A 12,885-nucleotide genomic window follows, 5' to 3' on the forward strand; every position below is an offset into this window, starting at 1 on the left:
TCATCTTAAACTGAATAATATAGTGCAAGGTCACTAGCTTATTAGTAAAGCTTCTGGTTTCTCTTTAACTGAAGAAAAATGCATGTCATGTTATATGTGATGTGGCACACCATCTGTAACACCCCCTTTCCAAATTCCAGGATTCACCCATGTTTGCACTTGCTTTTATTACTCACTTTATTCAACCAGAACAACATACCGTACATGTGTCTTAGAATAAGTAAGGTTTTTAAATTCTAGAAGTTGGTCCACCTCATTTGCTTGAGAGTAGATGTTGGTTTTAAGTAATTCTGAAGCAGAAATGCTACAAAATTTAGGAACAATTGTGAGCAAACTTTTAAATGCATCAGAATTGCTTAAATCCTTCTCTTCACTCTCTTTTGTTATACATGCTCATTCAGAGAATAAAGGGAGTTCTCATGATGACTGTAATTCTGTAGACAACTGGCTTTTATGAGTTTGTCCCCATAGAATCCTTAAAAGTCCACCATGAAATGAGCATTGTACTGCCAAAGAGTTCCAGGGACACTTGTTATAACATTAAATATGAAGGCAAGTCCTGTAGTTAACTTCCCTTAGTGCAGAAAATTCTATTGTTCCAAGCATGTGTCCCAAAATGTATCCAACATACCACGTACCTAATTGTATAAAGCAGCCTGGAAAACTTTGCTGACCCTGGAGATATTCTAAAATATTAAAGCTGAGATGTTAAAAAGAAAGAAAACAGAAGCATAAAGCTCAAATAGTCATTAACAATGAAAGAAGAGAGCCTAGGTACTGTATTTTGAAGATTTAGGTCATTCTGATTACTTTTCTCGAATTGAATTTCTTATTTATTAAAAAGACAAGACAATCTCAGGAGAGCATCTTCCGCAGTTCTTTCATATAGAGACATAATACACAATGTTAACAACCATGTAAAACAATACAAAATGCTTTCAAATTTAACAAGTAGAAAAATATAACTAGTTTATATGGCAATTGTGAATCTAATACTGTACAGAAGTATTTATGGAATTTACAAATAAATTACAGCTTAAATGCCCTTTTTAAAAGTTCTAAATGTACAGTGGAACATAGGCTCTGAAGCTTATCACTAACTTACCACAAATTAGTGCCAGTCAAATGTTCTGCCAACAAGCTCAAAGAATTTCCTATTGGGTTCATGAAAATACTCATGCAGTTTATCAAGTAAACGGGAGTCTATTTGTGGGTGTGCTCTTCCTTTTGATTCATGTAAGCAACGTTCCCTACCACTGTCCCTTAGACAATAAAATCCTTTAGTTTTATTGAAATAAAAGTTTGAAGCATTTATTTGAGGCGACAACCTTAAAAACCTCTCTACCTTCTCTATTTCTGGGAAGGGATCTTTGATTAGTTTATCCCCATCTACAATGTGAATGTGACCAAGAGGGAAGTACTTCAACCAGTTTTCCATGTGAATATAATATAAGCTTCTATTTATTGCCTTGTAGTCCACGTTGAGTTCACCATCTTTAATCAGAAATTGTTCAATGGAAGGATACGGCTTGTGCTTTTGCACATGATTATAGAACACTTGGGTGTAATCTGATAATACTCTCTCACTTGGATCTCTTAAAATAAGGAGTAATCTTATTGATTCATTCATGTTATAAACTCTTTCAGGCACTTTGGGTGATGTGAAATATGCTGGGGTTTTTTCCACTGTGATCTGACAGGGATAAGAGAATGGCATTTGATTCATATACCACTGTAGTCCATTTCCATAATGATCTTCCCAGTCAAAGAAATGGACTTCACTTTCTGCTGCTGCAATATTTGGATGGAGACTCAACATCTCTAATAAGGCTCTTGTTCCACCTTTTCTTACTCCAATGATGATCGTTTGTGGTAGCTGCTGGCGAGATCCATTAGAATGAATGTTTTCTTTAAAGTCATTTTTGAGAAATGTTTTCTTTAAAAGTTCTTTCTGAACAGACTGAGAAGGAGCCTCTGCCTTAGGATGTACAGCTGGTCTGGAAGGCACTATATGAGGTTGAGCAATAAGCAGCACAGCTCCCAGTAGAAAAGCTGCCATGGCAAAAGTTCTTAGTCTGGTTTCACTCAACCAGGTAATGGGGTAGGTAGCAATTTCCACATAGAACAGTCTTTGAAACTTGTGATTCTTTTGCTGAGCGTACTTCTCAAGCAGAAAAGTCACTAGAAAAAGAAAGAAAAACACATTACTCTCAGATATATCACTGCTAAAAGCTAAATTAAGATGCTAAACATTATCTGTTTCTGCAACAGTTCAAATGTCCTAATTCTCTCAAAGTTAGACTTAGAAATCACTGGATATTGTTAATCTTTGAAAATGAATGCAACTTCCCAAGAAAATGTTTACCAAAGATTTGGAGAGAAGAACATTATAAAGCTTTCTCTAGTACCTAAGTTGGAGTGCCATAATTTTGATTTGTTAAGAGTTAAGAGTTGTACTGATTTAACCTGAGAATTTGGTACTATTACCGTCAAGTGTGGTAACATCTTGGAATCAAAACTGAGAAAGAAAAAGGACAGTAAATCCCTGGCCTATACATAAGAGTAAATGGGAATTCTAGGAACTGTAGTCTTCGGAGGGCTCACATGACTGCAAACTAGAAGCAAGTTCTGCTGGGAGAAAGATTCAGGCAATAAAAGCAGAGCTACCTAGGATTATAGAAGATCTAAGAGGGCTATGGTGTTCCACTGGAAGGTCTATGTAAGAGTGGCCTAGAGAAAAATGAAGCAGAGGGACATTCATTGCACATGCAGGTTCCCTTGTGTAGAATCTTGGGTGGAGTAAGTTCTCCTAAAATACTGTCTACAAAAGGTGGCAAAATCCATTCAATGAAAGGGAAGAATGTAAAGGAAGGTGCTTTTTTAAGGAAGGAATGTGTTTTCTTATTGAATAACTATGTAGAAAATAAGATTTTTATTTTCCTTCTACTGTTGTTGGAAGTAGAGAACTTTGATTTTCTTTTTTCCCCCCAGAGGTTCAAATCTTGAGTATGTTAACTCCTCTGACCAGGCAAAAGGGAAATGGGGGTACATCTGGGAAAATGAAGCACAACTGCACCCTGATTTTGGAATGAGCCAAGATGTCCCTCTTATAACTATTCTATAGATATACCATTTTTGGAGTTCTAGAGCCTATCTTTACATACCTTTTTAAACTGAACATTTCTGCAAAAATGGCAAATAAGTAAGTGTTGATGCTGATAGTTAGCAGCAGTCACATCCTGGGATAAGAAAACATCAAACATATTACTGAATATCACTTTGTGAGTTGATTAATGGCATTTGCCATTATGTAGAAGTTTGCTTTTAGCAAGAGATCCAGGTTTTATACTGTAATGTGATTTTCATTTATTCCAGTTTGAATGGTTAATTTTGTTCTTAAAGAACAGAACAATTTTTGGCATGCTGTTATTAAGTTGAATAAATCTGCAAGAAATGTCACCCGTGTTTCTTGATCATTGTGATTAGTTTTGGACCTTGGACATCTTTGTCATGTTGGAATTTGCTGGAAAGTATCAAACCTTCCAGCTAACCATTCTCTAAGCCAGCCACAGGTTCTTTATACTGAGTGTCCACCATTACTGAGCTGCAGTGAAAGTGTTAGCATAGACAATATTTTAGGCAACTGTCAATGTTGTTTAAACCTAGTAGTTTCTGGTAGATTAAAGGTGTTCTGTGGTATGATACTTGTATTTAAACAAGGCATTGGTGTGCCCCAAATAGAATATGCATCATTTCTCTTGTTCTTCATATCAATTATTCTAATATAATAAAGGGCCTAGTCCATGTGTCTGTCTCTCCATAATGCTCTTGGAGTACTCGGATTGGTTACGGAAACAACCAGTCAGAGTGCTCCAAGAGCATTATGGACAGAAGGCAGCAGCGGTGGCACAGCACCATGACGGTGGGGGTGGAGGGGACAGAGTGAGGGGACCAGGCAAGTTCCCCCCCCGTCATTCTTGATGGGCAATTCGCTAGTGAATATTATAGTTCCCTCTCACTTGTAGTTGTTATTGTTCAATAAAAAAAATGGAGTTGTACTGTTAGCCAGGAGACAGAGAGACTCAAAATGGGTCTGAAGAAGATATGGGAACCTGACTTGCTATAGCTCTTCTGAAATGTATAGGGTTTTCAGGGAGAACTACAACCTGCCTTGTGTAGGACGGATGACATGGTCTGTTTTGTGATAGAAGATGTATGGAAACTCCGTGAAGTAATCTTTTGAATTTTCTTCCTTTTTGGCTCCCAGCTCAAGTTTTTGATACAGGGGCAAAATATGGGTATATGTTAATCCCTCTCTCCCGCTCCACCCTTCTAAAATGAGTTTTTGCCATGCCAGTGATACTCTTGCTAATAGTTTTTTTATCTCTGTTTTAACTAAATAAGAAATAGTATGGCTGCTGCTGACAGGAGGATTGGCAGTACGACAAAGCCTCCACTACTAGTAACTTTATCTGGGCACCCTGAATGACTACTGGAATCTCATATTCAGCAGCAATATAAGCAAACACTACAGCAACAAGGGCTTAGAAGGAGACTGAAGACCACTATATTAAGACTATTAAACAACAAACCTGAATTAATTTTTGAGGTCATTAATTAAAAGAAACAACCACTTCTCTCTGAGTATGTTTTAAGAATGACAAGTATATAACCTGTAAGAACTACTCAGCCCAAATCTGCACTGCCAATAAGACTTGTTTAACATTAAAACATCTAATCTTAGAAACACTTACTCATGACTAGTCAGTTAGATTACCAACGAAGAACCTGATGCTACCCATGACACATGCTGGCACAGCATATGCCTTTTCAGTAATTTAGAAGGAGTGTCCCCATATGCACCAGTCATTACATTTTATTTTTGTGTAATGTTTGTTCAAGAAGGCATCAGATAATATATGCTATATGGTAGTATTTATTGTCTTTATACATGCCTAATTAACCATATCCTCAAATGCCTTTGCATTACTCCTTTTTGCTTGCATCCAATGATGCTTTATCTCATTTTTCTTTTTAATACACACAGTTTGTATTTGATTTGACAGATATTTGAGCCATTTCATTTGTGTTGTGTTAAAGTAATACAAGACAATGGACAGTACCTCTCATGCATAATAAATCATATAAATTTTATACAGAGACCATATATTGAATAGGCAAAATGAAATCCATGAATAAAATTGCATATGGATCAACTTATCATCTCAGTTTTCTTCTCCCATGCCCTCCCTAGAACATGATATAAATCTGCATTTTATTTAGTACAATGGCAACAGTTTATATAAAATAAAGATGCTAGCATATGTTATATAGCTGTGCAATTTGTGAACCTTCAAGAGTTTATAACAGCCAGTTTGCCAAATTACTTTTCTTCTTTGAGATTCCCCTCCATTGCCTCTGCAAGTCATTTAGAGCATATTTGATTTCATAGAATGACTATTTTTCAGATTAGTATAAACTTTTAACTAACCACATTGTATTAGTATTATATTTGCTACAAGTAAATGAGTGAGTCAGTACAAGAAATACAGTTCATGTTTAAATGATATTTTAGAGAATTTTTTTTTTAGCACATTACTTTTTCTTAATCTTCTTTTCAACCTTTTCAGATTAATTAATGAAATCCTGGTAATGCAGTTTATTCAGTGAGATTCACTGCGGAGCATGCCAATTAAATTAGCTGCGAGTTATCATTAAATACCTTGAAAAATTTGTCTTTGAAGAAAATGCACAACTTTTTTTTCTTACATTTCTTGTAAGAAAATTTGTGGGGGAGAAAGAGCTGTCATAATTGCTGGACTTAAATGAGTTTGTAAAGCATAGCTTTTTTGTATTCTAATACTGATATGACCCCAATTTGCCATGGTTTCTGAACACCTCACAATCCTTAATATTTGTATCCTTACTGAAGGGCATTTTTACCTGACAGCTGATATGAATTAACTTCATCGGTAATATCTATATTGAACAATACCATTTTAGACAAACTTGTAGTCAATGTCAGTAACCTTATTTCTCATACGTCACAAAAAGAAGATTCAGGCTAAGACTTCTAAGGAAGACTTAGTGATTTAGGCGCCCAAGTCCACTAGAATTCAATGAGTCAGTAGTTTACCTCCCATATACTTTTCTAAAAATCCCAGCCAAAATGATTTGAGAAGCAGGAACAGAATCGGAGTCTCCTGGCTCTAGTTCTATGTAAATTTTGTTTTAAAAGCAAACAAGCAAAACAAATTTCAATATCTGCATTAAAAACCATAGCTTATTAAACATGACAATATAGGGCCATTCTTAGACTAGTCATGCAAAATAACAAAGAACATTAAAAGACTGATTTAATTATTATATGAAACCAAAAGTTTCTCTCAGTGCCATAAATACCAACTTCAAAGGAAAGATGCTCGCTACCGTACCAGTTTTCTAATAAAACAGCATTGTTTGTACAGGTTCAGAATTGGTAATTCACTAACTCTGTTTAAACAGGATTCTTTTACTTTAATTTGCCCCACTCCTTCAGTGCTACTGGTAACAGCCTTTATGTTCACCAACCTGGGTCTCAGCACTGCTCAAGCAGGTCTGGATGATTCTATAAGTAAACTGTCATTAAAGCACTGCTTGTGCTAAATGAGGTAGGGAATTTTAAAGGAAAAAAATTCAGGATCGACAGACTCTCTGAGCTTGGTCTCATGAGGCTCAGCATCTTCAATAACTCTGCTTGAGGAGTTCTCAGAAGCAGGAATGATGGGACTCTTACTTACATATTCTGTCTTTATTAATAACACTTGTAAAACTAACTAGGCTGTGGGCAGCCTCCTCTTGGGAGGAAGTGGATACCTTGCTTTGTAAGTAAAATAAGTTAAGCTATTAATTAAACCGAGACCTGGCTGCTCCAAGGACTTCAGTGGGACAGAAAACAGCCACTTGACTTACACAGGTTTCATGTACAAAGGATGGAGAATTCTCACCCCGACTCTTAGCACCAATATTACCACGTACTCTATAAAGTCTGGAGAGGATATATGGTGTATGAGTCTGAGCATTTTCTTTCCTCTCCCTACCTTCTTCCTTGCAGAGGTGGAGACCTTCTCTTGAGGGACCCCTGAATACACAAGTGTATAGAAATACAGTCTAGCACGTGAGAAGCCAGAATAAAAGACCTCAGATTTGAGCGCTCACTGATTCTGGCTCCTCTCTAGTGAAAATCTTCTAGTTGAAAGTAGGAAACGAGAATTTTCTGGTCCTTTATCTGCAAAGTTACACAAGTGTAACTTGGGTAGAATTTGGATCTTTGGATACTAGACATTTTGTACTAAATTGTGCTGTTAAAACCTACTTAAGAATACATATTCAGGCATACAGTTCTGCATAGTTTAAAAAAATCAATTTGTACTACACAATCCTTAAATCTATTAGACTGGCTTATTACATTTGAACATAATTTAATTGAGCTAATGTAAACTTTCCAAACAACTTTCAAAATGGATTAAAAGTTAAAAACCTATACAAACAGTATTTTTCCAAATGGCACTGTTTTCTTAACAGTAGTTATTTTTGTTCTAGTACTTTCATTTTTTAAAAGAATATCAAGTTCTCTACAAACTAACAGAGTGAGAAAAAGTTCTCAGTACTTCACGTGTATGCATATTCAAAATGCTATGGAATCTTATTCTCGTACAATTTGCCAATCTACCTGAAACAGAAACGGAAAGTACCACTTAATGGTACCGAGATGGGAATACTACTTAAAAAAGCAAATATTAAGTTATCTATTAAGTGTTCTTGAAACACTTCAATGGATTTTCTGTATTTTAATAGTTCCCTACTACAGGAAACCTTTTCTGTTGCCCTCCTCATGAAGAGATGTTTCCCCTCAGCTTTTCTCCTTGCACTTTCTAAACCAAAGGGATATAATATCATTTTTAATAGATAAAAAGTTATACAGTTTTTAACATGGTAATCAAATATGTTTAGATCTAGTTTATGATTATTGGGAAGTGGCATCTACTTTTCAGAGCAATATACAGGACAAATGTTTTAAAAGAAACAGTAGTGTACACACTAGTTGAGCTGCTGAGTTCTAAAGGGGCATAAACTATTGATCATCCCTCATAAGAGAGGAAAATCTCCCTTTGTCCAAATAAGATGAAAAATAATAGCAAAACAGATTAATTTATATAACAAGCAGCTGAATTACATAATCCTTATGTTCCAAAATTTACATTTTTTTCAAAAATAAAAAACTAATGTTCCACATGTCATTACACCTCTATAACACTGCAATTTGGGGAGGGAGATGGGGTAGGGGAGGGAGTTTTTAGAGCCAATATGTTACAATGGGAAATCTAGTCCAGACTTGAGTATATTTGAATAATACATAGTTTATAAAAATAGCCTTTTCTGAAGTCCCTATACGTTGACTTGTGTGTTCAAGATGCCCGATTTGTGTGTGTGATATAAACATGCAGTGTGTATGTGATATAAATGCATATAAAATATGTGCATGTGTATAAAATATATCTGCTGATATTGCATATATTTAAATCTGTTTTATTCCTGTACTCACAGTGGTAAATATAGTTTATACAAATAATCTGGATCAGCAGTTCATGTCTTTAAAAAATGGGTATAGTTTTAACAAAAGCAATAAATTAGCATCATTAAAACAGACCACAGTTATCTGTAACATTCTTTTGTAGATCTCTTTCTTCAAAACTAATATTTCATTTAAAATGATCATAACCCTTACAGAACTGAGAAAAGGAATACTTTAGATCTTGGGTACAACACCTCACATGGACAGAAATAAATGGATCAGTAGGGTGGAATAAAAATAAAGTTGTAGCTTTCTGGGTTATTTGTACGGTGTGCTAAGACAAAATACCCCCCTCCAAAATAGTTAATTTGGAATTATGCCAGAATTTCTATTTCCTCATAGAGACAGACTCGTATTATTCTACTTTATTCCCAACCTCCAATAAAAACAAAAGATCTTTTTCAAGAAAACACAAGACTAGATCATGTTTTTTCCTCCTAGGTAATATGGTTGGGTTTAGGGTTTTTTTAGTAAAGGGTTTTAATTTTCTACTGCATCAAAATCCCCCTAAGAAAATAGCAAAAGTAGTTTTTTTTTATCATTTTCCCTCTTTCCATTCCAAAATGTCACTCCCACTGCTACTAAGAAACTTAATATTAACAGCTTTTAATCCCTACAATCATGCAGTTTCTCACCTTCATCTGCAACTGTTCTCAAACACCTGCATGTTATTAAAAAAATATCCAGTTTTTTCATTTCATCTTCCAAGTTGATTCCTACTCCTTCTGCCTGCTTTAACTATGCTTTAACTGCTTCATATGAGAATGGTATTAGATCAGAGTCACCGGTGAGGTCATCAATCTGCAACCAATCACCAGACCACCAGTTTTGACAAAACTAGTAAGGAAGGGTTTCTTGGCTACAGGATAGACTTTTTGGCAAGAAACAGATGTTAGCCACGGTGCTTGGTAGTTAAGACATTTACCTGAGATGTTTGAAACCTAGCTTTAAGTCTCTGCCTGATCTAGTTATAGACTTGAACTTGAGTTTGCCATCTACTAGTTGGAGCAGTCACCTACTGGACTGCATGGGTCCATGTCTCTGGCACAATGATTAATTGTTGGTGGAACAGCTTCAGTAGAAGACTGAATGTCTCACTTGAGAACAAGTGTGGTGATGAGGGATGCCTGGGCGGGGAGTGTCTATCATTTTTCCCAATATACTTCCAAAGGTCTCTTAAGGTTTATCTTAATATAAGGCAGGGTAAATTTGTACCTTATAGACTAACCAAAGTAGATGATCTCTCTCTCTCTCTCTAGAGAGAGAGAGAGAGAGGGATCTATAGCTATCTATCTATCTATCTATCTATCTAGCTATCTAGCTATCTATCTAGCTCAGGCTTTCATGGGCTGAAGCTCACTACATCTCATAATGTGAAAGGACAAGCAAAAAGCACACTATAAGAAGGAGAGAGAGATAGGATACAAAAGACAAGAGAGGGGAGAGACAGAGAGGGTGGGAGGAAAGGAGAATTGCTAGGAGAGACAAGCACATGAGCAGTAAATCCATTGGAAGGAAGGAGCCACAAAAATTAATCCAGATAATGGGATAAGAATCCATAGTTCCAGTTGAGCCCATATTTAATCCAGTCTGAGGGTAATTTCTTGTTCTGCAACTTCCTATCATATTGTGTCATATATTGTATCATAATATAAAACAGGATTTATTTATTTTTAAAGAGCACATCTTTCTGAAATGGCAAAACTAATTTCCAGTTCATCTCTACCTCTCTCTCTAATTCCCATGGAAGTACAACAGGCAGGAGAGAGTGTACCAGGAATGAAATGTAGGGAGGGTGGGATAAACCACCAGGAGCTTTTCCCAGTATTTTAATCAAGGGAACTATGGCACCAGATTTGCCATGAAAGTGGTAGACATGAAGTGTACTCACTTGGATTGCACACCCAAAATATTTACTTCACTGGCTGCACTTGTATTACGAGGATTGAATTAAAAAAAAAAAAAACAGAGAGAGCTGTCTGCTAACCTTGATGTACGAACCTAGCTGCGTTCAACTGAACTGTAGTTCAATTGCAAGAGAAGTGAAAAATGCACTTGTTAGAAGCATGAGAGAGGTCAGAAAGAGAAAAGGCTTATTTTTTTTCTAAGCTTGAGACCTGGTCACAGAAGTCGTGGACATGTACTGAAATAAAAACTTTCCCCCCACCACTGTCACGTTTCCTTCCCCTTAGGCCGTGCTGTGAAAATAATTTCTGCAAGCGATTTTTGCTGGCAGGTGCAATGACGGGTTCTCTTAGAGGCAGCACTGCTGAAGTTGTGCTGCTCTCTGCAGCCGGTCTGCAGCCCCACAAACCTGGTACGGAGGCAGGGTGGCAGGCAGCCTGAACTAACAGGGCTCCCCAATTCTCTGGTTTCTCCTGAAAATCCAGAGGTCTGTTTGGCTAAAAAAACCCAAACCCCAGCTGCAGCCCAGTGCCATCACACAGGAAGCAAGAAGAGGCAGGAGTCTGGATTCAAAACCAACCTGGACAAGTGAATGGACTGGCTCTCAGTTTGCTCAGTGTCTCCTCATGTTGCTAGATGGAGGACCAGCCACAAGGACCAGCAGCCTCAGGAAAGTCCAGCCTCTGTGGATATCCCAACCACCTGGTCCAATAAAAGATCTCAGCCTACGCAGTCCTTGCCTCTTGCATAATTTCTGGAGCATCCTGGCTACAACCCGGCTCTGAGCTACCTGGGGAAGGCGGCAGCGCTGCCCGGGGAGGGAGCCCATGGACGGGGTGGGGGCAGCAGGTGCCTCTGAAGGGGGACAGCTGGAGCCCCTCAATCTCAGGGGTGGCGGGAGTGCTGCTTGGTGGCAAACCGCGGGAGAAGGCAGCAGCTGGCTCCGGAAAGCCAAGGGAGGGCTCAGGACCCCCGAGAGCCAGCGCGCGAAGAAGCCGCAGCCGCCCCGACGTGGCGGCCAGGTGCCGCTGCAGGTGCCCCGTGGCGCAGCCCGGCGGGCTCGGGGCTCGGCTCGACTGCTCCTGCCCAAGGGGATCCGGCAGCCCCGCGTCGGCACCTGCAGGGCAGCGACCGCCCCCCGGGGCCGGGCGAACAGGTGCGGGGCCGGGGCCGGGGCTCCCGCTGCCCTGCTCGCCCGCCGCGCTCACCTGGGCAGAGCCCGCCCGCGCCCGCGCCCGCCCCCGCACTCACCGCGCGGCCGCTGCCCCGTCCTGCCGGGCCATGCACCAGCCTCCGCCGCCGCCGCCGCTGCCCCAGTGCGAGGCGCAGGGCGAGGGGCTGAGCTAATCCCAGCGGCGGGGAGGCGGGGGAGCCGGGCGCGGAGCGCGGGGGAGCGAGCGCCCGCTGCTGCCGGCCGCGCTCAGGTGCACACCCGCGCCCGCCCGCCGCCTCCTCTCCTCTCCTCCCCCGCGCAGCGCCGTGCCGCGCCGTGCGGCCGAGCCAGCTCCGCCCTGCTGCTGCCGCGCCCCGGGCAAAGGTTCGGGTAGCAGCACTCGCGCGGGGGCTCGCACCGTCCTGCCGGCGCCGATCCTAGCGCTGCTGAAGCTGCAAAGTCCCCCTGGAAGTGGCCGTGGAGGCTGGATTCCTGCCTGGAAGGGAACTAACGCCCTTTCCCCGCCCAAGTGGGCGCCCCGCTCCGGATCCGCAGCTAGTGCAGCTGCTCGACTCGCCCTCTCCCCCCTCACCCCACGCAGCCGGCCGGCCGGCCCACGGGGGGTGGATTCCTGCGCTCGCCGAGGTCCGGGATCCTGCACACGCCTACAGTACAAACAGCCTCTCTAATTGCTTTCCCCTGTGTTTACCGCGTTGTCAAGCGTTTCTCTTACCTCTTTGTGTTTGTACTTCTACTACAAGGAAGCCTGCCTCTAAAATCATAATAATAGGTATGGGCCTGATGTAAACAGTAATTAGCATAATAAAATCACTTGGATCCATGCTTTCCACTTATTCAGCAAAGATGAAAAATGGAGGAAGTGGAAATCTGGATAACCGTGTGCTCAGAAAAATAATGGAGGTACCTGAAACTCATCCAGCTATGTACAGAAAGTTGAAAACAAGTACTCCTCCTCCCCCTTCAACACACACATACACACACCTCCCTTCTCCCCCAGCTCCAATAACATTTTAAATTGAGGGAAATGTAATCCCTGAAATGTTGCAAGTCTGTTTATAGGGTTACCTTTTAAAAGCCATTTAGCTTTTATTTGTTCTATTTCGCATTCACTAGAATTTACAAGGGTTTTAAATTTTGTTCCTGAAGTGGTTCTGTTCAGTGCATACAACAGAATGTATGCTTCAGAAAGAAG

The 12,885-nt window shown here is 40.1% G+C and overlaps 1 protein-coding gene across 7 annotated transcripts; it reads right to left on the minus strand.

Moving 5' to 3' along the window:
• Positions 1-778: 778 nt before the first annotated feature.
• On the minus strand, positions 779-12,224 carry HS3ST1 (heparan sulfate-glucosamine 3-sulfotransferase 1). 7 transcript variants are annotated; one of them, XM_006277014.4, is made up of 3 exons: positions 12,091-12,224; positions 11,100-11,221; positions 779-2,181 (listed from the first exon to the last, which is right to left on the minus strand). In XM_006277014.4, exon 3 carries the CDS (start codon positions 2,057-2,059, stop codon positions 1,112-1,114), a length of 948 nt encoding a protein of 315 aa, XP_006277076.1. In that variant the 5' UTR covers positions 2,060-2,181; positions 11,100-11,221; positions 12,091-12,224; the 3' UTR covers positions 779-1,111. The 7 variants fall into 7 exon arrangements, with proteins under 7 accessions (XP_006277076.1, XP_059577565.1, XP_059577563.1 ...); XM_059721582.1 differs by lacking the exon at positions 11,100-11,221 and adding an exon at positions 3,165-3,239 and having other exon boundaries at positions 11,771-12,224; XM_059721580.1 differs by having other exon boundaries at positions 11,771-12,224.
• Between the last annotated feature and the right edge of the window lie 661 nt (positions 12,225-12,885).

Source organism: Alligator mississippiensis, chromosome 2 (genome assembly GCF_030867095.1).
Source record: "Alligator mississippiensis isolate rAllMis1 chromosome 2, rAllMis1, whole genome shotgun sequence".
In the NCBI taxonomy this organism is placed as follows: Eukaryota; Metazoa; Chordata; order Crocodylia; family Alligatoridae; genus Alligator; species Alligator mississippiensis.